Source organism: Peromyscus eremicus, chromosome 8b (genome assembly GCF_949786415.1).
Source record: "Peromyscus eremicus chromosome 8b, PerEre_H2_v1, whole genome shotgun sequence".
Classification (NCBI taxonomy): Eukaryota; Metazoa; Chordata; class Mammalia; order Rodentia; family Cricetidae; genus Peromyscus; species Peromyscus eremicus.
In genome coordinates, this window is record NC_081424.1 from 19,321,051 (window position 1) to 19,347,901 (window position 26,851).

Genomic DNA, 26,851 nt, shown 5'->3' on the forward strand with positions numbered 1-26,851 from the left:
ACACATTCGCTGCAACCATTTCAAGGCTTTTACGAGTGCCACAGAACCGCTGCAATAATTAACATTTAAAGGAATTTCATAAGAAGATGCTGACATCACAGTTTGGATAACATACTCTAGAAACTGATAGAGGAAAATTAACACCATAAACACTCTTCTAGTCTCCATCAAGCACTGTACTTAAGTCATCAGCTCATATGACTCTTCACATAAAACATCAGGAAGCTACAAACCCCCCCTGCCAGAAGAGCAGTACCTTAGGATTATAAGATCTCTACAAAACTTTATTCTTGCATCGAATGTATTTACCATCCAAATATTCACTAGTTAACAGGTGAAAGATAGTTTTTAATATGATGTATTCAAAAAAGTGACCTCAGCTGTTCTGCATAAAGTAATGGGTGTCCGCCGGGCGGTGGTGGCGCACACCTTTAATCCCAGCACTCGGGAGGCAGAGCCAGGTGGATCTCTGTGAGTTCGAGGCCAGCCTGGGCTACCAAGTGAGTTCCAGGAAAGGCGCAAAACTAAACAGAGAAACCCTGTCTCGAAAAACCAAAAAAAAAAAAAAAAAAAAGTAATGGGTGTCCATGTCGTAGAATTTCATCTGTTTTCATTAGGAATCATTCAGAATATTTTTGTCTAAACCTTGTATGAGATAACTTATCTCCAAGACTTATAAAGCCATCAGAAAATTGTCTTAATATAACCACTATGCTAATACCCCAGGTTGGATCCCTCAAGGTCAGGGACAGAGCTCTGTGACATCCTGACCCTCTCTTCTACCACGAGTGTTACAGCTACATGTCACCTTCCCTTTCTGTTTCACTGTTATTGGAAGAGATCTGGCACGTGAAATTTAATAACTCTGAGCATGATTCACTTTAATGATATATTATCATGCGTTAAATTTAAAACAGCTTCATCCCACAAATATTTATCCTGTGCCTGCTATGGGCAGTTGCTGCTTTGTGATTTGCCATCTGTTGACAGACAAAGTTAACAGAAGCACTAAAAATCACCAGGCAGATTAATGCAAAAGATGAGATTCCAAACCCCAGAAACTCAAGTCGGCCAGCAATTACCAATGTCCTTAGCATCTAAGTGCCCATGCCAGATAGATTGCAGGGATGGGACTTTTTCATTAAGAGTGGAATCTTTCATTAGACATAGGTCAAAACCCTGAGCTGTGTAGCCCTGTTGATCTTCTGTGGCAGTGAGCAATTTCAGTAATATGCCTAGTCTTTAGAAGCCAGGGCACACCAATTCTTCCCTTGACAACTGATAAGCATTAGGGCAATTCTTCACATTGTATTATAAAAATACTCTCCCTCATATGCATTCCATTATGTTTCTTTTTGTAAAGAAAAGAAGAGAGATAGATAGATAGAGATATATATAGAGAGAGAGAGAGACAGAGACAGAGACAGAGACAGAGAGAAAGAAAGTAATGGATTTTAAGCTCATCATGGCCAAACATAAATTGAGAATATGAGATTTGAAAATTAATACTTAGCTTTTAATGACTATCTTAGGTACATTATGAGCTTGTCAGGTGCATAAAGAACTAAAGAAATTCATATCCCAGGCCAAAAGCATTTCACATGAATCACCACATAGAATGATGAAGCATTTTAACTTGGCTTCTCTGTGTCCAGTACCCCCACAGCCTGTTCTGAGACTTCTTTCTTCTGGGAGGAGTTGGGGTGAGTGTTGCTGGCTTTAAGCATTGGGTTTCACTGCTCCCATGCAGTCACTCAGGTGTCCAGGTCTCATCCATCATCTGCCATCCTTTAGTGCAAGGATCAAAAATGACTTGTAAGCCATACACCTGCTCTTGTAAATAAAGTACTACTGAGGCACAGACTTGGCCTCTTTATACACCAATCATGTTGATTTGTGTGTAGTAGCGATGTTGATTTTAATTTACTAGCTAGGGGCTGGAAAATGTCTCAGTGGTTAAGAGCACAACTGCTCTTCCAGAGGATCTGGATTTAATCCCCCACATCCACAGAGCAGCTCATAACTGTTTGTGACTCCAGTCCCAGGGAATCCAATGCCTTCTTTTGGCTTCTGAGGACATTGCATTCATGTGGTGTACAAACAAATATGCAGACAAAACACCCATACACACAAAGTAATAAGATAAAATAAAAAGAAAGTTATTGATATCTGGGCTAGGCCTATAGTGGGTATCTCTTGTGAGACAGACTCCATGTATGGCTGTGAATACCAAGTGTCTTTAACCTCCTCCCCATTCTATTGGTCAGAACTCAGTCACATAGCCACATCGAGGTTGAAAATGTAGTCAAGCCATTTATGTAAGAAGAAAGGAAAATAGGTTTGATGAACAAACATCCATCTCCTACCATATTAAAAATTCCCATTTACCAAATATTCTGAAAGGAATAGAAAAGTTGGGGACACATTGTAAAGCATTCCCAGAGTGACAGAGAGCAGTCAAAGTTCCTTCTTCTTAAGTCTATTATAAACTGCATATCACAAAGATATTTGAAACTTGTTAACACAATAACAAATTTTGAGGGGAAATGACCAGGTTAGAGGTACTGTAGACACAATCAAAGGAAAGGCTTGCATTTGGATTGACTATAGCAGAGAGTAAACAGCACTAGTTGTCTCCTGAGAGGATGTGTGTGTGGGGGGGGATGTTTATCATTAAAATGCATGTTCTGGCCCTATCCCTTACACTGAGATGCCTAATTTTCACAGCAACCTGTAAAGATTTATCTCCCGTAGTCTAGAATATGAGTGAGCCAAGTTTACAGAAATCGTAGCATCCTTTATACTAAGACAAAGAACAAAGATTGGCTCCAACATAAAGGCTGAAACAAAGCATGACTTATAGCCGGTCCCATTTTTAGAGGAACAACCCTTTTGTGCCTTGAGCTGCTGGCCCAGTGTCCCACAGAGCCCATGAAATGGAAGCCCCAGTGACTGCATGACTTCCCAAGAAACAGAGAATGGAGCTGAAGAGGTTCCACTCCTGAGGATGCTTCTTCACGTCCCTTGAGTTTGCATAACCACTGCTCTATCAAGTTCCTCCATGTTGGAGAGACCTGCAAGGACCAGTGAGCCAGCACCTTCTTCCCTGAGTACCTTCCACAGTGAATGATAGGTTTGCAACAGTGATGATTCATGCTGGAATCTTCTAGACTCTCCATTGACTACTGCTTGTCCAAGTATACGATATTCAGTTTTAGCCCTGCCCTTGAATAGTACTTTAATTTTTTTTTCCCCCATTGGCTTTTCACTGAAGCACGGAGAAATTCTACGGTCCTGCTTCCTTCTGACCTCTTTACTAAGAAACAACTTTATTGGAATATTTAAACACGTGCAGATGTGCAAGCAATCGTGTGTCCACGTGCACACATCTGAAAGGATGTCTAGCTAGAGTTTTCCTGCCTGGCCCACAGTCAGGACAAATCTCTGTCACCCGCCAGTCCCACAGCCACTCAGACCCAACCAAGTAAACACAGAGACTTATATTGCTTACAAACTGTATGGCCATGCCAGGCTTCTTGCTGACTGTTCTTATATCTTAAATTAATCCATGTCTATAAATCTATACCTTGCCACGTGGCTCATGGCTTACTGGCATCTTCACATGCTGCTTGTCATGGCAGAGGCTGGCAGTGTCTTCCTTCCACCTTCCTGTTCTCTCAATTCTCCTCTCTGTTAGTCCCGCCTATACTTCCTGCCTGGCCATTGGCCAATCAGTGATTTATTTATTGACCAATCAGCAACACATTTGACATACAGACCATCCCACAGCAAGGATGTCCACCAAAACATGAGCAAAGCTCAGCCAGAATGGCAATCACAAACCTGAGCCTAGTAGGAAGTTCCAGTTCCACTACCTGCTCCTGGAAAGCTCCTATTTCCCCCCAGTGGATCCACTTGGCATTCTAATGATGCCCAAAGACTGGTTTTCACAATGTTTTGAGATTCATAAATAAGATGAATAGGACTACAAGACTAACTTAGTAAAGCTATCAAAATATTGTTTGTTTGTTTGTTTGTTTGTTTGTTTGTTTATAGATGGGATTTCTTTATAGCCCTGGCTGTCCTGGTACTTACTATGTAGACCAGGGTGGACTTGAACTCACAGAGATCTGCCTGCTTCTGCCTCCCAAGTGCTGGGGTTAAAGGCATACATCACTACACTCACATATGTGTATTGGTTTTTGAGACAGCCAAAATATTTTTAAATGTGATAATATAGTAATGTATGAACCACAAGATCTAGACAGAGACCTAATAGTGGTTGTCATTTCAAAGCAGTGATAAGAAGAAGCAATATTTGAAGAGGTCTGTGACATGAACAGGTCATCATTATATTGGTCAAAAATCTCAAATATTGTTAAGGATGATGTAACATTAATGTTTAAGTAAATGCTAGATGTCAGTTTGAGGGAAATAACAATAAAGGTCGAGGTTTCCCATCCAGGTCACAGACTTTTTTGCATTAGAGCAAAGATCCCTGGGTGTGTTCCCAGGCATGGTGACAGGTCTCTGAAAGTCCAGTACTTGGGAAGCAGGAGGGGGGATGCAGGGTTTGATAGCAGCTGAGTTACATGTGGAGATTCTATTTCAAAATGCAGAAACAAAGAGAAAAGTTTATGATTTGCTTATAACAACCTTGAGCAGAAATTATTTCTCATAGTGTCCGTTTTCCCATTAGAAAAATGTTGGTGATACTTACTTCCTAAGGATAGTTTGAGGAGTAAATGAAATGGTACATGCCTTTAGCATCAGGACCCAAGTATTTCCCCAAAAAATGTGTTCTTAATAAGGTCTCTAAAAAGTAAAATAAATAAATAAATAAATAAATAAATAAATAAATAAATAAATAAATAAGAAACATACTTACTATGTTACATAGTTCTTTATGTTCAGACCTCTTTTCAAAGCTAACTGGAACTATTTTCACCCCATTTCAGAATACATAGAATTTCTGCCCTGTATTGGAGTTCTTGGTGGCATCTAAGGCTTTATAATAAGGGTAGAGTGAGATGTCTTCAGCTCAGTCATTTATGGGTTTCATTTTGTATAAAGGAATGAAGGAGAATCAATGTGAACCAGCCACCCTGAACTGAGATGGGAAGGAAGAGACATTAAAGCCATATTTTACACCAGATAATGAACGGTGGTTGAAGACAGGGCAAGCAGAGACAGGGAGAGCATTCCAAACCAATACCTCTGGTGCAAGCCGGGAGCTGCGGTATCTGGCAATAATCACGTACACACATTAACTTGTCCAGAAAAAGAGAGCATTATCCACACTGCTTAATTTGACAATAAATGTCCTTTCTGTGTTACAGGTCTCTTATGATACTTTGTCATTCCCATCTATCTCTCTTTCAAAAATGAGAGAGAGATGGGGGGGAGAGAGTCAGACGGATGGTTATGTATATATTGGTTCATGGGTGTTTAATTTAGAAGATACTTGTAGATTTTTGGAGAAAAGTTGTCTAATACTAGTAGTAGAAGAACACAAAATTCCATTTGAACTTTAGTCTTAAGAAATGAACTAGTTCTATTTTTGTAAGAGTTCCAAAGTTTAATTTAAAATGTAAGAATTCTACCAGTGTTATTGAGTGTCTCACATTATTACAGTACTCCAGAGATTTCAAAGATTAAACAGCCCTATGTAACTCAACAATTGTGGCATATAAGATTTTATTGAAATAATCCAAGTTTCTGCACCCAGAACTGATGCCCAGAGCCTGTACATATCTCTATTTTTAATTTTAAAATGGATATTGAGGATTATTTAGTAGATAACAGCTATGTATCAGGAACCAAACTGCTCTTTAGAAATAAAATAGCTATTAAAACTATAACGTAATTTGTTCCTTGACAGCTCCACACCAAAATTTTCTTTACTCATAAATTACTCATCCATTTATTTCATTCTTCTGTCCTTCTTGCTATTATCAGGCACAGGAAAGAAAAGAAATAAAGAATCCCAGTGCGGCTGGAGGAAGTTATGTGTCACTTTGTCAAGAACTCTGCTCCTCCAGCTATCATCATAACATCCCTTAGCCATTGATCATTTCTATAAATTGAGAAAGAATGGCTTCCGTGTTCATCAATAACTCATACAGATGTTAAATGAAAGCTGAGTTCTCCCACTGTTCAATAGCAGCGTGTATGTGCCTACAAGCTTGAGCACAGAGAATGAAGAAAAAAATGCCTTTGTAGTACAGTCCACTAAGCAGCAGCTAGATGCCGAGCAGAGGAACACACTTCAGGCAAGGGTCAGGGTCTGCAGGCACCATGCTATCAGTCACTGCTGAGCTTTGCAGCATGCCCCATTTCCTGAGCCTCAGGACGCTGGCAGTAATCTATGCTCCCCTGGAGGACTTTCCTTCCCCAACTAAATGAGATGTATACAAGAAATATTTTGGATGAGGTTGACTGCAGTTTTGTTTGCTAAGGTTTGCATGCCTAATTTCAAAACCTTTGCTGTACTCTTCTGAAGGCCATTTTCCTACGACATTTTCAGACTACTGGAAAGAGATGAATTAAATAATGAAAGAACTTTATGGGATAAATATTGGTAGGAATTATACCCTGAATAACACATAGCTTATACTAGCAATGTAGAAGATAAATGTAAATCCTCAATGATTAAAGAGATTGCATGTTCTATAGGTGAATAAATACATTGTGAAAAATATACTAAAGAATCATACTTGGCATACAAAGGTAGCTCAGTCAGTAAGGTTCTTGCCTTTTAGGCATGAGGACCTGAGTTCAATCCAAAGAACCTATGTCATAGGGGCCAAAAATGCTGTCATACTCTTGTAATCTTAACACTGGCAGGCAGAGACAGGAAGAGACATCTGGGGTTCACTGGCCAGCCAGCTTAGCCTACTTGATGAGTTCTAGAACAGTGAGAAACCCTGTCTCAAAAAATAAATGGGAACTGCTCCTAAATAATGACAGCTAAAGTTTTCCTTTGGCCCTCATGTGCAAATGTGTGTGCATGCACACATTCATGCTCACATGTACACACACACACACACACACACTCACAGACACAGAATCATATTTCCCAGAAGTAGTCTCCTTTGGTAACTGATCTCAATATCAACTTTTCTCTTTTTCATCTCCCACATTTCATCTGTCTACATCTAAAGTAGATTTTCCTCTTCTCCTGCCACCATGAGTCCCAACCACACTAGACCATAGACTGGCATCTTGATCTCCCTTCCTCCTCCCACTTCTTCCTTCCTATAGTTCGTCTTCCACCAGTTGCCAGAGCAATCCTTTTCAATTACAAATTAGATTATGCTCATCTTCTAAGCACCTAGTGACGCTTCTTTCTCATTGCATTTGAGTAAAATGTAAATATTCAGCTAACTTCCGAACATTGCCCCTGTCTATGGCTCCAACATCCAATCAAAACCATTCCATGCCTCATGGTCTTTCTCTTAGAAAAGAAGATATAATAATAATTTCCTTTTTGGGATATTAAAAATGTGGATGGGTATAGTGTAAACGTGTGTCTGGGAGTCACCATTAAGTATTAGACTTGAACAACACTGGCTTTTCTTAGGTTCTTGATCTATGTAGACCCCTGTACTCCTTGGGAATTTTGTTCTCAATGTCCCTCTGGCAGGGCGTTCTTCCTCCAGATCCTAACAAAGATACCCCCTCTGGTTCTTATTAACATTTCCCTGTATTACAAATCAACCCCTAAAACTTATTTTCAGTCTCTGGAAACTAGAAACTACAAGCTTGAGCACAGAGAATGAAGAAAAAAATGCCTTTGTAGTACAGTCCACTAAGCAGCAGCTAGATGCCGAGCAGAGGAACACACTTCAGGCAACGGTCAGGGTCTGCAGGCACCATGCTATCAGTCACTGCTGAGCTTTGCAGCATGCCCCATTTCCTGAGCCTCAGGACGCTGGCGGTAATCTATACCCACCCTACTTATCACCATAGTCCAATCATTGTGTTTATTGAATTCAATTGTGTTTATTGAACAGATGGGTGGGTAGGTAGTATCCAGGGTCTTAGCTAACCGTTAATGCTCAGTAAGTGAGTGAATGACTACTTACCAATCCTCTTCATTTCATACAGCCACTGGAATAGACTACCACAAATATGGTGGCTTAAAACAACACGGAAACTTATTCTCTCACAGTTTGGATGCCAGGAGTCTAAACTGAATTTCACTGACCAAAGCTTAGGTTCAAGGGAGCTATGCACTGTCCTATGGCTCTGGGTGAGAATCTGTTCCTCTCCAACTTCTGTGGCTGCATTGTCCCTTTGCAGGTCATTATCTTTAGCCTCCAGAGGACTCAGACTATCATTCCAGAAGGGTCTGAGTTACTGGAGTCCTTTCTAGCTAGGGTTGTTGTAGTTTTTCATTGACTTTAATCACAGGATTAAAGAGGCATCCATAGTGATCTATATCCCAGAAAAACTCCACATTACCTCCCTGTTCAGGTTTCTCACAGCAATCAGGATTAATCTCTGAGCCAGCCAACTCTCTTCTTTTCCTGTTGATTCAAAAGCAGACGTCCCAAGTGGCCATGTGACAATCTCCATTTCCAGTTCAATGTAACCATTGTTCTGCTTCCTGAGCAGAGTTTGCTTCTCCTGGAACTAAAACTCATGCCAGTGGATCACTAGGTCAAACAGTAAGTAGTGGCACTTCTGTGTCTATCCCTTGATTCCACTGAAATGGACAATTGATCTTTTGGATGCGTGACCTGGAACACACATCTACAAACAAAATAGCCTTCACCAGTTTTCACATTTAATCACCTCCTAAATCACTCCAGCCCTGGGTATGTCTTCTGTTATGCTGAGGGAAAGAGATGTGTTGTGATGCAGGAACTCCAGTGGTGTGAAGGCCACTGCTCAGTACATCGCCCACACATATGTAATCCCGTCTTGGCTGCAGAGTGATATAAGAAGGGTTCATGGGAAAGGGATGTAAATGAGCCATTGAGCACCCTTGGTTGAAACTGAGCCTATAATTAAACATTCCCACAGAGTAAGCCCCTTGACTATTATAGTCTTTTTTTTTTTTTTTTTTTTTTAAACGGGACTCTAGGAAATGGAAATCTACATGAACGGGGCTTTTCTATCAATTCATCAAGCCAAGTGGAAATGTCTGTTTGTCATATAAAAGATAATGGCAGAAATCCATTTTTAGCTCTCTATTCCTTCACTCATGTGTGAAATTACCCACAGGGGAGGATATTTGCCTGGAAAGGAGCTTTATAGGGACTGGCTGCACAAACTGTAATACCAAATGAATTGGTTTTGCAAACCAAACGGAAGGCCTCATAAACCAAATGGGAACTGCGGTCCAGACAAAGGCTGCCCGTGGGTGACAAGGTTAGGCATGGGGAGAGGCTGGAAACCTCGTGGCCACTTCACTCCTTTCCAACAAGGTTGATTCCCAGAGAATAAATCATTTTCTGAACAGTAAATCTTAATAACATCTTGGTTTTCCAATTTGGATAGACAAGCCATTTGGCATTCTCCCTAAGGTACTTGGTCTTTTCCTTTCTGCCCTGATAGTATTAGCATGAATTCGGGTTTTAAATTATCCAGAAAAAAAGAATGGCTGATGGGCATTAGGAGGAAGTCTTCATGGTCTCTAGAAACAACTGATTTGGGTGACGATTAGAAGATGGTGTGCAGTGTCCCCATTTGGTATCTCTCAAGGTATTTATAGAAGAAAGAAGTATTGCAACATTGAACTAGCAAGAGTTAGCCCTTTTGTTTTTTCTAACCAAAAGTAAGAGAACGGAAAGAGGGAAAATGAGGCAAGATAACAATAGGGTACTACTTGGGAAGCTGGAAGGCACTTGACAAAAAAGGTTGCCTCTCACCAGATCATTTATTTCCATTTAGTAAACCCAGAAGTCAAACTTTAATATTTTTAATAGAGTTAATAATAACAAAGATGGTTTTGTTAGTTTAGTGCACAGACAAAATTAGACAGTCCCACACCAGCGTGCTTGTGTTTGTGTTTCTCTGGAGCCAGGTCTGTCTGGCTTCCTTGGCTCAAATAGCAATTGGCACAGACCAGAGTGGTAGCAGATCAGGTCCAGACAGAGCCTTTCATCAGAGGATTGCAAGCAGATCACAGCTTCCAGCATGCCCAGAACTGGCCACCAGCTTCTCATGGATCGGTACCCAACAACTGTCCCTGGAGCCCACTGAGAAACACATGGCTGCAGATGACTCCTGTTGCTAAGCCAATTTCTCCCTCCAACCCCAGGACACACAGTAGATTGCCTATTTCCCTTTGAAGTGGACTTTCTTCACAAGGTGTCCACCTTTAATCCCTGTGTAAAGTAGGAGCTCAACAGACTAAGGACTCACCTTTAACTGGCCTTCCCTAGAACAGCATCACATTCAAATAACAAGTCAGATTTCATTGGCATTTTGTTTTACTTACTGATTGAAGTGTCTTTAGTCTACACTAATACTCAAGATCAAATTAGCAATCATCCTTTACTTTAAAAATACTTACATTTATTTATTTTGGAAGATGCACATGCCACAGCACATGTTTGGAGGTCAGAAGACAACTTTCAGAATCAGTTCTCTCTTCCACCGTGTGGGTTCCAGGGATTGGACTTGAGTCTTCACGGTTAGTAGTGAGCTCCCTTACTGACGGAACCATCTCACTGCCCCCTCAACTTCCTTTTTAAAAGAATTCATATAAATATGCTGAAAACAATTTCATCTACTCATTCTTCAAAATTAGACATGCGAGCGTGAAAAAAGAACACAATGTATTTGAGCATTGGTGAAGATTTACTTCTGTCTGCCGTCCTAGTCATAGAAGATGCTGCCAGATCAGGAATGTCTTTTAAAAATAATATTTGTATAAACTCTTGAGAATGTTATACTTGTGTACAATGTATTTTGATCATACTAACTTCCTATATTTCTCCCTCCAACTTTCTCTCATCATCCCAACTCCCTTGTCAACTTGATGTCCACTTCCTTTATTTTTTATATCCCATTAGTGCTGCCCATATGTGCGTAGAACATAGGTGTGAGATTATCTGTTGAAGCATGGCAACTTACCAGTGGCCACATACCCGAGAAAAATGAGTCTTCCTCCCCTACAGCCGTCAACTTCTAATAGCTGCTCAGCTAGGGGTAGGACCAAATGAGCTCTCTCCATCTATGCTAAGGTTTTCGTGATTCATGAACCATTTTTCTTGAGACTTTCATACATGACTACACTATATTTATATCATTTCCACTCTTCCCTCTCCCTATTTCAACTCCTCCCAACTCTCCCCTGCCAGAGCCCCCTCTCAAATTCATGGCCTCCTCTTTTGTAATTGCCTGTTAAAATTACCAGGTCCATCTATGAGAATAGCAGAATGTCGTTAGGAATCATTTCATTGACTCCCCCCCCCAGTTTTGTTTGGTTCTATCCTAGGTCTCTGGGGTATTCTGTCTCTGGGTCTTGGCCCTCAGAAGTGAGCTCCCTCTCAGGGTATGGGTCTCCAGCTGGACTCATCATTAGTTGGTCAGTCTCACAATTGCTGTGCCATCTTTAACCCCAGCACATCTTGTAGGCAGGACAAATTGTAGGTTGAAAGATTTGGGGTTGGGTTGGTGTCCCAGTCCCTCCACTGGAAATCTAGCCCAACTGTCATCAGAGAGGCTTCACCCAGCCACTGATGGGAACAAATGCAGAGACCCACAGCCAAACATCAGGTGGAGCTCAGGGAATCGTGCAGAAGAGAGGGAGGAAGGATTGTAGGAGCCAGTGGCATCAAGAGAACCATAAGAAAACCTACAGAATCAACTAGCCTGGGCTCACGGGGCTCACAGAGACTGAACCAACAACCAGGGAGCCTGTTTGGGCCTCACCTAGGCCCTCTGCATGCATGTTATAGTAGTGCAACATGGTCTTCTTGTGAGACCCCCTAACAGTGAGAGAAGGGCCTGTCTCTGACTCTGATGCCTGTTTTGGGGACTCATTTCTTGTACTGGATTGCCTCATTTAGCCTAAAAAGAAGAGGAGGAGCCTAATCTCACTGCAACTTGATATACCATGGCTGGCTGATATACATGAGAGGCCCACCTGTGTCTGAAGAGAAACAGTAGGAGAAGAGTAGATGTGGGAGGGAGTAGAAGGGAGGTGGAGGCAAGGAACTTGGAAAAAGGAGAGGGAGGGGAAACTTTGGTTGGGAGGTAAAAAAAAAAAAAAAAGAAAAGAAATAACAAACAAAAAATTAGCAGGTCAACTTCCCTGTATGAAAATGCTTATCAGCAGATCTTGAATTCACAGTAACAGCCTAGGATGCACAACCTTGGGAATGAGCAGTCTCTGATATTTATTGCTCTTCTTACTCACAGTAGTGCTGTTAAGCGAGCAGTTTCTCAGGTGCTACCCTCTTAGATGTTAAAAATATGAGGTGAGTATCATTTTAAAAGAGTGAACTGGACCATAACAAGAAAGTATATCATTATTGCCATCACAGATCTACCACATAGGTAAAAGCATCAGAAGACATTTAAAAAGATTAATAAATGTCACTGATTTCACTTTTGTACAGCATTTTTACATGGCCCCAAAGAGTATGCTTCCTTGAACAGCATGCTCAGATCAACCAGAGCTCCAAAAGGCAACCTGTCTTTTAAACTTTAACAGTATCCTTGAGTAAGCTATTTGGGATTCCCTTCTTCTGCTTTTCTATAGACAGCCTGGGGAGTACCTGGGGACTGGAAGCAGCATCGAGACAGGACAGTCTCCTCTCAAAAGGAGGCAGATCTCATCAGGTCAACAGTAGGGATATGCAGGTGTGCGTGTGTGTGTGTGTGTGTGTGTGTGTGTGTGTGTGTGTGTGTGTGTTAGAGAGAGAAAGAGATAGACTGTAGATCAAATGCATGTTGACTTAATTTAGATGAAAGACTAATATTTTTTTATCCAGTTCTGCTGTCTCCTTTTCCTCTTAGCTATTGAGAAATTTTAAACACCTTTTCCTTGTTTTAAAATTTAACCTGATTTGTCTCCCTCCTTCCAAGTGCATTATTCTGTGCTTCCTTGACCCCTGTGTGAGACATAAATCTCTCTTGTGTCTTTCTCATCTGGATCTTTTAAGACAGGGTGCCCAGTATCCTAAGCTGGCCTCAAACTCACTACATAGCCAAGGAGGACCTTGTTTGTCTCCACACCCCTTATGAGTTTCTGTGTGTTGAACCCTGGGCTTCAAGCATCCTAGACAAGCACTGAGCAAGTGAGCTCTATCCCCAGCCTCTCTCCTTCTTTGTCCTCCTCCTCATCAGTGTTATTGTCCTCCTCTTCCTCTGTTTCTTTATATCTATCCAAGAGTTCTACTCTGTCTTATTTCCCTTTAGGACCTTTTCCCAAGAGACCCCAGTATTATTTTCCAATCCCCCTTCTTCCCTCATGCGTAACAATCACTTTGAATATGAAAATCGTCATACACTTAGGAAATGTGGGTCTTAAAGCAGTCTCTTACACTTTATTCCCCTCTGAGGACTGCCCATGTTCTCCTTTGCTGACCTCTACTGATTTTCTAGGCAAGCATCAAAAGGAAAGCTACCTTGAAGCAAGTTTTCCCTTCCTCACACATCGCCAGGGATGTGTTGTCCATTGGTTGTAGTTGGTGTAGAATGTATACCACAAAGCATTTCATTATGCCTTATTTGGGTTTGTGGTGGGGGTTTTGTTGTTTTGTTTTGGACAGGGTCACACTATGTAGTCCCAGCTGGCTGGGAACTCACTACTTAGACCAGGCTGGCTGGGACTCTACCTCTGCCTCTGCTTCCTGAGTTCTGGGACTAAAGGAGTGGACCATTATACCTGACTCATTATGACATTTTGAGATGCATATATTATAAATATGACATAGTATATTATATGTCACATGTAGACTATGCTAGCCATCCCACTCTCTCTCTTGCCCCCATATCACTAGACCACTTCCTCTTCCCAACTGTCCCCCTTCTACTTCCGTGTCTTTTTAAGGTCTTGATTCCTCATAGGATAGAAAATGAGTAATATTTATCTCTGTCCAGCTTATTATCTTAACATGACAACCCCTAGTTCTACCCATTTTTCTGAAAATTACATGATTTTTCTGTCTTTTTAATAGTTTAATAATGCTTCATATGTGTGTAGCACAGAGATGAATAGTATAGCTTGATCATGCTGTAATTCTAGTTTTAATTTCATAAGAAATCTCTATATTTATTTTCATAGTGATGGTACTAATTTATATCCCCACTGGCAGTGAATGAGAATTCTTTCCCTAAATATATACCCTTGCCGCAGCATTTGCATTCTCTCTCTCTCTCTTTCTCTCTCTCTCTCTCTCTCTCTCTCTCTCTCTCTCTCTCTCTCTCTCTCTCTCTCTCTCTCTCCTGTGTGTGTGCATGTGCGTGCGTGCGTGTGTGTTTGTGTGTGTGTGTGTGTTCAAACTCCACATGTCTATTTTATCTGTAATTTCTCTTATTGTTGATTTCTAGTTTTGTTCCACTATAAGATAATTATTTTATTTCAGTAAGATTTGCTTTATGATCTAAGGTATGGTTAAGGGAAGTACAATTAACTTTCAGAATTTAAATTATATCAGTCTATGCTCTCTGCTTGCCTGGTCTTTAGGGTTTCTTCGGGGGTCTATTGTCACTTAGATTTTCTTTATAAGTAATTTGACACTTCTCTCTTGCAACTTTCTATGTTTTTTCTTTATTCTATATTCTTACCACATTAACTCTAACAGCACTTGGGAAGACAACATTCTGGTCTTGTCTGTTTGGGACTCTAAATGTCTCTCACATTTGGCTGTCTGTTTCTCTCCCTGAAGTAGGGAAGTTTTCTACAATTTTTAGGGTATGTTATCTGTGCTTCTTACTTTGCATCTTAGTTTCCTTTTTCTGTATCACAGATGTGTAGGTTTGGTCTCTTACTTGTGTCTTGAAGATTTAAATATTGTTGTCAGGGCCTTTTTCTTTATTGCTCTATCAATGCAGTTCCTCTCGTTTCCGATGCCTGTTATTGTGTCTCCCACCTGGCCCTGTCTATTCATGATGCTTTTCACTAGTTAATTGATTTATCGGACTTTTTAGTTCAAAACTTTGTTTTCCCCTGAATCTCAATTTTCACTTTGACTCTCTCATTCAAACTTCTGGATTCTTCATCTCCAGAATTTTAAATTGGCTTATTTGCTTCGTTCATCTTTTCATTCGAATCCTTGTTGAGGACTCTGGTCATCTTTAAAAGCAGATTCTTAAAAGTTTATGTTCAGCATTTCAGCCATTTTAATACATTTGGACTCTGTTATTGAAGATTGTGAGGATTATAGAGTCTGCTGTTAGCTGGCTTTCTCACATTCCTTGTGTTCCCATGTTGTGACTTCTGTGCCTCTTGTGTCTTGTCTGGATTTGTTTGTGGATCTTCCTCAAGCGCAGCTTTCTCTTGAGGCCCCAACACCCAACACTGCCTAGTGAGGAGCAAATAAACTCTTGTACCAGCAACACCACCAAAGCAAAGTAGACTCTGTAGATATTTTTCTATCAGTATAACAAAATTAAATTATTTTTTGAATTTATTTATTTTATTTATGTATATGAATGTATTGCTCACATGTGTATATGTGCAACTCATATGTGCCTGGTGCATGAAGAGGTCAGAAGAGAGTGTCAGATGTCCTGGAACTGGAGTTAGAGATGAGCAACCATGTGGCTGCTCCGAACCGAACCCAGGTCCTCTGTAGGAACAACAAGTGCTCTTAACCACTGAGCCATCTCTCCAGCCCCCATAAAAATAAATTGAAGAAAGCTGATAAACCACCAATGATCATAGAATAGAAAGTGGCAAAAATAATCTAAAATAAAGTAGGAAGTTAAAAATTAATAAGATAACAATAAAAATGAAATAGTGTGTCATAGAAATAAAAAATGGCCGAGCAGTGGTGGCGCACGCCTTTAATCCCAGCACTCAGGAGGCAGAGCCAGGCGGATCTTTGTGAGTTCAAGGCCAGCCTGGTCTACAGAGTGAGTTCCAGGAAAGGCGCAAAGCTATACAGAAAAACCCTGTCTCGAAAAACCAAAAACAAAACAAAACAAAAAAAAAAAACAACAAAACAAAACAAAAAAAAAACAACAAAAGAAGTAAAAAATGAAGCAAATTCAAATAAAGAAAAAGAAACAGAAGAACAGAAAGGAGGAGGACGAGAAAGGAGCAAGAAACTGTAAAAAATCAGAATACGAAACGAAAAACTCCATAGATGAAATTTGGTAAGAGTATGAAGAGGACTAAACATATTAAAACATAATATTTTTAAAGATTAAATTTAAAAATACTAAGAATGATAGTACAAAGAAAAAAGATTTCTTTTAATTTGAGATGCTTATTTTTGTATCCTCTACTGCTGGAATCTGCCGAGTCCGAGGGTGAGTGTGGTTCCTGCCTGTTCCCGCTCTATACATGGGTGCAGTATGTCGGCTGAAAGCCAGGCTGGTAAGAAGCGTTGTCCGGGTCGGTCATTTTAGACACTTTATGTTTAAGGAGCTGCTGTGAGTCTGTGGCTTGTGGTGACTTCCCACACCCACGCCCTGGAAGCGGGGGCGGGCTGAACACTCGGGGCCAGCAAATCTCCAAGTCAGTGCATCAGGGAGGTGAGAAGGCAGAACACCGAATCTTCCCCGAAGGAAGAGTGTTGAAGAAAGCCAGCTCTCTGCCTGCTGGTCTCAGTGTTTTCAAATCCCGCTCAGCAGTAAACTCGCTGGAAGAGAGGAGCAGTCTTCGAGATCTGGACTTAGCATTCTGGGTCCCGCCCTGCAGCAAACCTCCTGTGGCAAGGAGGCAAAGTCCAAGACCACATGGCCCACCTGCCGGAACTCTTAGTCACCGCAGAAACCTACGGATGGTAGGCTAGCTCCCTAGAGGGTCAGGCCGCTGTCAGGTGAACTCTTCAAAGTCCGAGTTCCCCACCGCTTCAACTTCTCTTGGGGGTCTCTGTCAGGCTCTTCTCTTTACAACACCTCCCATAGCTGTTGTAAGCCTTCCAGACTTTGTTGCAGGGTGGACTCAAGCCTCCTGACTTGAGGTTGTTACTTTTTTTCAGGGCCCAAAAGTAGTTGTGTCTCAAACAGCATTCCTCTCTCAGGGCGGTAACTGATAACAGCCCTCTGAGCCATGGGATGATGGAACGAATTTCTTTACAGTGCTATCCTGGTCCACGGGAAAAGTCGATGTCAGTGGGATTTGGTTAAAATCCTACTGGTTTAAGGCTGGCGAGGACCATGGCTTTCCTGTGGTTAGGACGGTGAGTCTTGTCCTCGGGGTCGCCTACAATCACGGTTTACCTGTGGGGGTGATTTCATCTACTCTTTCCCCTGGGAAGCTATGGGCTGCTTTCTACATCATTATCTTTCTGTTTGTCCTTTCTTGTCACCCTTTTCTTCCTAGTTCTCATTCTCTCTCTCCCTCCTTCCTCTCTTCCCTCCATCCCTCTTTCTTAGAATACAAACTTTCTTTTGTTATCTCAGCTCTTCTCATTCACAGAATTTCATGGTGAAAACTCATAATTCACCACCTTACTCCAGAAACCCTGATATATTTATCGGTGGACTCTGGGATTTTGAAATCTTTCTATCTGTGGAGGTTGAAGTCTATTGAATTTGTGGGTTTATTAAAATTCAACTTATATGTCTGATGCCAAAAATAAAGTGAAAATTTGGTCTGTCCTTAGTGGTGTTCTGAATGCCACATTAATTAAATACAACCATATGTTGGCTCTCTAAAGTCTGGATTTAGTGCCTTGCCCAAGAGGCTTCTTATCAGCCATGCTGAGTACTCCGTCACAAGGACTTGTATTGAGCAGTACAGGGGTGTTCTCACCACACACAGGGCTTTCCATACCTGTTCACAGAGACCTGTCAGGATAGAAACAGTGTGAAAGCTTCAGGGACTAGTGCCAAGACAGGGCTTGTCCCTCTTCGCTTCTGTAAGCTACAGGACAAGTAAAATGCTGGCTGGCTGTCCTACCACAGAACATACAGGCTGATCTAAGGGTCTCCGTTGACTTAGGAGAGGACCACACAGCACACACAGGCAGTCCTGTTCCTCAGTGGAGACAAGCCTCTGCCTGGGATTCACCTTGCCTGTAGTACTGAAAGCTCTTAGCCTCACTCGGTCCAGGGAAGTTCCTGTTGTGTTTGCTTCTGGAACAGAAAGTACACACAATTTGCAATTAGTAAGTTAGGCACCCTAGACCACATGGGAGTTTTGTTTGCCTGATTAGTTGTTGAAGCAAACGCTCTGTAAATGTGATGTCTGGACTATGGGTTGTCTCTTTAGATATCTACATCAAAATTCTTACTATTTTTCTATGAGGCTAAAAAGACAGGAGAAAATGAAACACCTTGCCTTTTGAAAAATAAGTTAAATGTTTCTGTCGCCATTTGTGACATCCAGTATTTATCCCGATTAATCCCAATGCTTGCCTGGCTGCTCCCTTTTGGAGGAAATGAAAGCTTTCTCTACTACCTATTAACAAAACCTCTTAGATGACTTCCAACATGATTCTATTATATGGAATTCCATGCTATCCATCTTTTGAAAAAAATTAGAGTGAGTTCTGGATGGATTAAGTAGAAATGAATTGGACATACACTATGTGCTGGCATTCAGAAGCTGTGCCCTATTGTAGACTTAGGGCTCAATCTTATATTTCCACATCCAGAAGAGGGCTGGCCCTTGTGAATGATACAACAGTGGCAATGAAACTAATATGAATTAAATGTCTGTTGCAAGGTGTCTGTTCCAAGTGTTTCAATGTTTGATCTAATACGACTTTTAGAGTCGTCACACACTGTACAGGCACTGATTGATGTGGAAGTGTGGACTGGAAAAGTACAAGAAATTTGCCAAGAATTACAGCTCTTCAGGGGTAGAGCTAAGACTTAAATCTGGTTTGAGAGTTAGAAGGTAGCAGTAACTACAAAGTCCCATTGCTGGCCTCCCTATTTTCATGTGCAGCAAGAGCAGTAAGCACCTAAGACCACGACACAGTCTTCACTTGAAACAAAAACACATGAACAGAGTAGCAAAAGTCATTCATAAAATATTCAAATTGGTGACAATGTTAGAAGCAAAGCCATTTGATGCACTAAGGGTGAGCTGAAGGATGAGATTCTTGGATATGGATTTCAGGAGGTGAGTCTAGAGGTGAGCAGACTCTCTGAGATCATGAAGAATAGCCCTGGGATGCTCATCTTTCCATGTTTTTTTTTTTTTAATTGTGACTCAAAGAACAAGGCACATTTATTTTCATTAAGGAAAACCTAATTAATTATTTCAAGTTAATTAAGTGGATCTGCTCCAAGTTGAGTTTAGTATATAAATCCACATTCAAACGTGTTACCATCTGGCCTGAATGTGAAAAATGAAGGGATTGGGGAGCAGAGTGAAGAGTGCTGTAGAAAGAAAATCAGAGTGTAGCCTATAGTCTTAGCTCCCTTGGTCCTACAGAAAGAAAAAGGTGGAGGGAAAAGTACATTATAGCAAGACTTTTAGCCACAAGGGCATTTTTTTGTCTGTGTGTCATTACCAAGATCGTCTTTTCCATTGTTGAACCAGCAACCTTTCAGCTTGTTTACAATTGCCAGGTAACTTACCTCCAAGCTCTCTGGATAACTGTGCCAATTTCTGCTCTTCTAGCCTTGGTACATCTTGGTTTGTTTACCAGTTGCTACTTCTTCTAGAGTATGAGCGTAAAAAATAGACACTGAAACTAAAACAGCTCTCTTCTGTAATAGATGGAGGATGTGGTGGGTTAGTGACTTTTCCGTTGCTGTGATAAGACACTATGACCAAGGCAACATATAAAAGAAAGCATTTATTTGGGTCTTACAGTTGTAGAGAGGGAGTTCATGATCATCATGGTGGAAAGCATGGCAGCAGGCAGGCAGGCATGGCGCTGGAGCAGGGCCTGGGAACTCTCACGTCTTGAGACAACAACCACGAAGTAGAGATAGCTAACTGGGAATGGCGTGGGCTTTTGAAACCCCAGAGCCTGACTGAAATGACACACTTCCTCCACGAAGGCCACACCTCCTAGTCCTTCCCAAATTGGAGACCAAGTATTCAAATACATGAGCCTATGGAAGCCATTCTCATTCACACCATCACAGTGGCCAAGACTGAGTTGATAGGAATTGACTGAAATGAGGTCTGGTGTGCCCCAATTGTGTCGTATTGCTTTGGTCTCTCTGTACCTGGTAAGTCTCTGATGGGAAGAGCAAGGCTTTTTTTTTTTTTTCCATTTCTATTTCCTTTGTACATAATTGCATGTTTCAGGCACAGGAGATATTGTAAGAAACCATGAAGGAGTGAGCGAGTGAGTAAATGAATAAAGAATAATAAAGGAGTGAAAGTGGGTAACTGTCTTTTAACCTTATTCTCTTCTGATACACTACCCAATGAAACTCCTCAAGAAGGTCTAAGGTCGTAATTTTTCAAAAGTATTCCTGACATTATAAATCTGTACCAACCACTCTTCCGAGACACACACACACACACACACACACACACACACACACACACACACACACACCAAAGTAACAAAACAGCCAATAAAATGAAAAACTCTCTGAGTTGTCAAGCAAATTGTTGGTTTGCTTTTTGACCAGTAGGGCAGGAATGCCGTGTTTTTACTGCTCTTCTCTGTTCAAGGATAGCCTAATCTTGCCGCGAAAGTTACTGAAGTCAATAACAGTTCTTACAGGGGAGACAAATCATGTCTGCATTGGATTACGGTGAAACGCAGTGCCCTGCTGCTGCTGTCAGTGAGGGCTTCTTTGTTTGTGGCTTTATTAAGCCCTTAAATGAAATATCTATATTTCTTCTGAGTTTAATGAGGCCACAGACAACTGACTCTTTATGGAGTGATGTTGGAGATTTTTTTGCTTTGAATTTGGTATATTCTAATTTGTGCTTAACTACCCTTCCCAAGCAATTCAGGTTCTCAGATGGGCATTTTAGGGACAATTAGCTAACTGTTCCTCTCATTAGCCACGGAGCCTAGAAAAAGACAAAGGGAATCAATAAGACAAAGCCAGTTTAAGAGAACATTCACTTTTCATCATGAGGACCAGCTACCTCATCAGGTTGCGTGTTCCTGGAGGAGACATCGTTAATCTGTCAGTGGCTACACTTGGCTGCTCAATCACCTTTCTGTTGTGTTTTAGTTTTCAGGACTTTACCTCCTGTCTTACTTCACCATCCTCATCGGGCTGGTGCTCTACTCCTCCACCTCCACGTACATAGCCCAGGACCCCCGAGTGTACAAGCAATTCCGTAATCCTTCAGGACCTGTTGTGGACTTACCCAGCACAGCTCAGGTGGAGCCTTCAGTCACCTATACCAGCCTGGGCCAGGAGACAGAAGAAGAGCCCCATGTACGTGTGGCCTAGGGTGAGGCCCACCCTGCCCACTGAGAACAACTCAGAGGCCACGTGTTCGCTCATCATCTCTGTATTGTACATAGAGAAAGGTATTTAGTAGGTGCAGTTTCACAGGTGGACTGCAAGGTAGCTAACCCTCCTTTTGTAAAAGGAAGCAAGCTGAAGACCACTGGAAACACAGGCTTCAATCCACCTGACTCAGAGAGAGGCTTTGATAGTATGTACCCTGACCCCACCCCCACCCACCCCTGCATTAATTACTGTGAAATTTTTTGAATCAAAAGCAAGTATTATTGTTACTATGATTTTTTATTATTGTTGTTACTGTTATTACACCAACTTTCAGAAGGAGGTTTTGTATTCCTGATGGGAATTATTGCCAGACCCTCGCGTAGTCAACGTACATCCCACTTTTCTATGGCAAGTCACTTTTTTGAGAATCATACTTCTTGTTTTGTTTTGCACAGGCTACATGAGTGATGCATGCCACAGAAGCTCTACCCCTCAGAAGTCCCCTCTTCCTGGTGACCTTGTGGCTAATGGTTTCCTCTGTCACCTGTTGGATTGCCTGCTCAATGAGGATTTTTTTGTGCTATGACCCTTATGGGGAGGGGAAACTGACCATATAATTCTCTATTCTAGGAATAGATATAAAACATTTTAGCCTTTTTATGTTTCATTTTCTGCTTACTCCAGGCCATTGGCTTTCTTTTGGGCCAGGAGATTCGTCTAATTAAGCCCTGTGACTACAGGATAAGGATTCTCCCATTTTTTGTGGTTTACAGGAAACACTCTAAAGAAAATCACTTATGTTTAGGGTTGTGTTTTTTAAACTTTTTCTGCCTTCCCCTATATCTCTCTCCTAAAAAAAAATTAGTTTCTGTTTTAATGTTTTCTTAATGATGTCATGGAAATGAATCAAAGTACTGGAAAAGCCATGGCCTCTGCCCTCTTAGTTGTAAAGTACTTTTCTCAGAGGATGCCAACATGGACACTCTCTTTATTATGGGGCACCATTGTTTATACCACCTCTTGGAGCAAGGTACTGATGTGGAACAATCTCAGTTAGTAGCTCATGTTCTGGTCACTTAGTAGTGGGAAAGATGTCACCACTGAAAAGTCTGGCATTTTGGTCACAGTTGATACCCATCTAATAGCTGAATATAAGGATAAGCATTCATGCAGACAGAAGATGCTACGTTATCCCAACAAAGCTTGATACATCATTAGTTTAATCAGTTCTATTATCTCAAGAATGTCTCTCTTTCCACCACTACCCCCGCAACATAGGAAATTGAGAAACACCATCAACCTTTATAATTTAGAATAGATTCCATGTGTCAGCTTGGCTGACTTCAATATCATTCAAAAGGATCCTTGATGGAGTTACAAGCTTTATATAAATGTTCATGAAATTTGAGACAATTCAAGTCAATATTCTTTAATTAAGCAAGCAAAACAAAACACTGGCGGGGGTCTCATAAAGTAATAACAAATTGCAAAGTAAGGCCTAAGCATGGCGGACAGAAGCTCCCATACTGTCCACCAGCAGGCCTCTGGCTTCTTTGCCTGCCTTCTTCTGTGAAGAGTCATCGTGGTCCACTTTGACAAATCTCATACGAACAACACATGTCCAAAATAAGTAATGTGCTTGAACACTGTAACTCAGTTAAAAATCTTTTTCGTTGGAAAATATAACATTTCTTCTAAAGTATTTTTGAATCCTGATCTAGGAGAAAGGAAGAAAGGTTGTTTTCTGATATGTATATTTCATGTCAGATTTCCCCATGGAAATAAGTTCTCTTTGCTGGGGTGTGGTGGGCATGGGGGAGAAAGGTTTGAGCTAAAGCTACATATCACATTCTACAACCTTGCCAACATCTGCTCTCTGCTACCTTTTAAGCCAATTAAATACCTTTCTCTGAATATTTTGTCCATTCAGCTCTGAAGACCTTTAAAGACTGTGCTTTTATTTTTGTGTTTACATTCCTTTGGTTTGCATAATTTACTTGATTTGTTGCATTTTTTTAGTATTTATTTTAAGCCAAATGTCTTTGTCTTTTTGATTCATTCTTACGACACGAATTTGTAGACACTCGGTAAACTCTTATGAGAAACAAGTGACTGAAATTGTTTTCAAGTCCATTCAGTGGGCTAGGAACATTTTCACATTTAAAGTTTGAAAAGATTTGCAATTAACTGATGGTTGAAGGTTGCTGTCTAGGCCACTTTATAGGATGTTTTAATTGACTCCATTGTATGGAAACCAAGTGTGACTATAAGATGAACGCACTGTATACTTTTTGTCATTGGATGTCCTTGTGATCAGACATTCATGCCACTGGGTTACTTCACCTGTGTTGGTTTATCTCCATGTATAAAGCTGGTAACATTGGCTGTCCAAGATCAGAAGTTTAGAATTGACCCTTAAGGAAAAACAAAGACAAAAAGTTTCGAAGAACCATGTTTTCAGTGTGAAAACATTGTGGGTTTCAGAATGTGGGGTGGGAAGTGGGAATAGGGTAACATTAACTGTAGCAGTTTTAATTTCTGAGATTCTGTAACCTCAGTAGATACCAGGGGGAATATCAACGTCTTAATCCACCACTCTTCTCTCCTCAATGAATGAGAACAGCCCTTTGTATGAATGTTGACGAAGAGCAAACCACGGCTCTCTTCAACCTTGCCAGAGACGGGAAGTGGTTTTCACTTCCTCACTGGAAACTCTCACTGGAGACAGAGCTCGCCTTGGTCAGATCTCCCCACAGCTTCAAACACACATCCAGGTTGACCAAGCAATGGACAACTCTGCACCACTGTGTCCCATCCAAACGTTTCAATGTTTAGTTTAGGTATGGCTAACTTGTGCTATTAACCTTTTGACAAGCTTGTAGTCTTGTTTGTTTGGGATTTATTTTTGATTTGTAACCATTTAGTAGTTCCCAGCTAGCTATCAGTACAGATTTTACCCCATGGGTAGGAGTCTATCTTCATACCACATAACAAAGCACACTAATCCTGACACCACCATGGAAAATATGAACCCAAATATAAACAAAAAGGAAAGAAAAAGAAAAAGAAAAAAAAAGACCTTTACACTGGGAAGCTGAACAAGCAATCCACATTTTCTATTTGCATGCTCCCCCATGGACTGGCTGTGGCAATGTAACACCTGTACAATGTTTTCAAATAAAAATCAATGCTTTATGAAAGCACCCCGCTTCGGGCTCTCCCGTGTGTTTGTCTGCACGATGACAACTATGACAGCAGCTCCCTTGAGATGATAGAAATAGCAACAACAGCAGAGAACCAGCACACGTCAAAATAAAAACCAGAGAGAAAATAGCTCCAAATTAGGTATGGCATAGTCTCTGAACTGCAGTCTCAAGAAGTCGAATTAAACACATTTGTAATTTGCTTCAGGGTACTAAAAAAGGATGTTGGGATACAGCCTGCAAGTCCACATGGGAAACTCATTCAGGATAATGGAAAGCTACCCCTGAGAAATGGTTTGTTATGAGGAAGGAAATTCTGGGTACACTGTCCTGAACATAGCAGCAGACCTAAGCATGAGCATTCTTTCAGACTAGGACATTTATGAAGCAGAGGATACTCAGGTTCCTGCTCAGGGTGCACGCCTTTAATCCCAGCACTCGGGAGGCAGAGGCAGGCGGATCTCTGTGAGTTTGAGGTTAGCCTGGTCTACAAAGCAAGTTCCAGGAAAGGCGCAAAGCTACACAGAGAAACCCTGTCTTAAAAAACTGAAAAAAAAAAAAAAACACTTTACAAAGTGCAAACTAACAGCAGGTAGTTAACACACATAATTAATTTGCTTCCAAAATACTTTTCCTTGTAAACCTTTCTCTGGAAACTATTGCATTTTATTTAAAAAACTCCTTGATCAAAAATGAAGTGGCCGGGCGGTGGTGGCTCACACCTTTAATCCCAGCACTCGGGAGGCAGAGCCAGGCGGATCTCTGTGAGTTCAAGGCCAGCCTGGACTACCAAGTGAGTTCCAGGAAAGGCACAAAGCTACACAGAGAAACCTTGTCTCGAAAAACCAAAAAAAAAAAAAAAAAAAAAAAAAAAAAAAAAAAAAAAATGAAGTGAAGTTGAACTTCAGCCCAGCCCTGTGTCCACATGTCCAGCAGTTTCAAAAGACTGGGTCCAAATTACCACCGACAATTAATGTATGTGTTGTGTTTCATCTGTTTACCCAATCAATCCTCATTTTCTTAAGAGAGAACCTGGTTTCCTCAATACTCCAGTGCTCCTGCAACAGCAAGACAAGGAAGCATCGGAATTTCATAACTATTCATAAGATGGAAAACAAAACAAACAAATAACATTAAAATTCACAGGCCAGCTGTCATTGATTAGATTGTCTTTATGCCCTACAAGAAAATGAACTGTAATATGTGATATAATAGCCCAACACAGATCCAGCTAATCCATTCAGTGCCCAGCAAAACACCTGGCTCATGGTAGTTATTTATACATCTTATTTTCCAGAATCTACCTTCAAAACCATAAATACAAGGCATAAACATAAGCAATTCTATTACAAAATGTTGCCTTTCTTCTCTTAACTCTTTTATTCCAATAAAATTCTCGTTCTTGGCATTGAAAAGTATCAACATGTCCACTCAAGTTCCTGCTTCTGGGGAACTTTGAAAAAACAAGTCACTTGTAATGTTTAAAGTCATTCAGGTTCAGGGCTAAGGTAGGAAACAGCAAAATTCTTTCCTTTCAAATAGCATTTTATAAATATATCATACCTTCTTAATTGTGCATGCCAATCACACTTTTTCATTCTTCATTTTATCTTTGATATCCCCCCACTTCTCATTTCTACAACCAGAGGGCTCACTAGAGCCACCCATGTATGAAGGGTTTTAAAAAAATCCGTTGTAACTGGAAAGCCCTGTCAATTCCAGATGGCCTGTATTGAGGCTCAAGAAGACAAGACATTGAGTGTCACCCTTCAGACAGCTGGGCAAGTATCCTCCAAACATGGCAACATGGTGAACAGGGCCAACAAATGATTGGCGGGAGCCAGTCTCATGAAATAGGCTACAATATTAGCACCATCCATCTCAATGGACAAAAGGCTGGTGTGGGCAAGGAAAAAGTCTGTAAACACATGAAAATGAGCTTGTTCATTGAGTATTAGCAATGGGGCTAGGGCAGGCCCCCCAAACTGAAGGGTCATTTCACAACAGGAAAGATAAATACTACTTTACATACTCTAAAGCAATCTTCCTGAACCTCGTTATCTCTAACGGCTGGTGCAAGTTGAAATGCATCCCCTATCAATGCATGATCTATAAAAGTATTAAGTAGGCTGACCACTTGATTCATTATATAATCCATTAACACTTTCAATACAAAGGTC

At 41.0% G+C, this 26,851-nt stretch overlaps 1 protein-coding gene across 1 annotated transcript in view; it reads left to right on the forward strand.

Moving 5' to 3' along the window:
* Slc35f1 (solute carrier family 35 member F1) overlaps window positions 1–24,622 on the forward strand; it is a 49,936-nt gene extending 25,314 nt beyond the window's left edge. The window contains exon 6 of the mRNA XM_059272969.1: window positions 21,241–24,622. Coding sequence (XP_059128952.1) covers window positions 21,241–21,465 — 225 coding nt within the window. The 3' untranslated portion in view covers window positions 21,466–24,622. The remainder of the gene's footprint in view (window positions 1–21,240) is intronic.
* The last annotated feature ends 2,229 nt before the right edge of the window (window positions 24,623–26,851 follow it).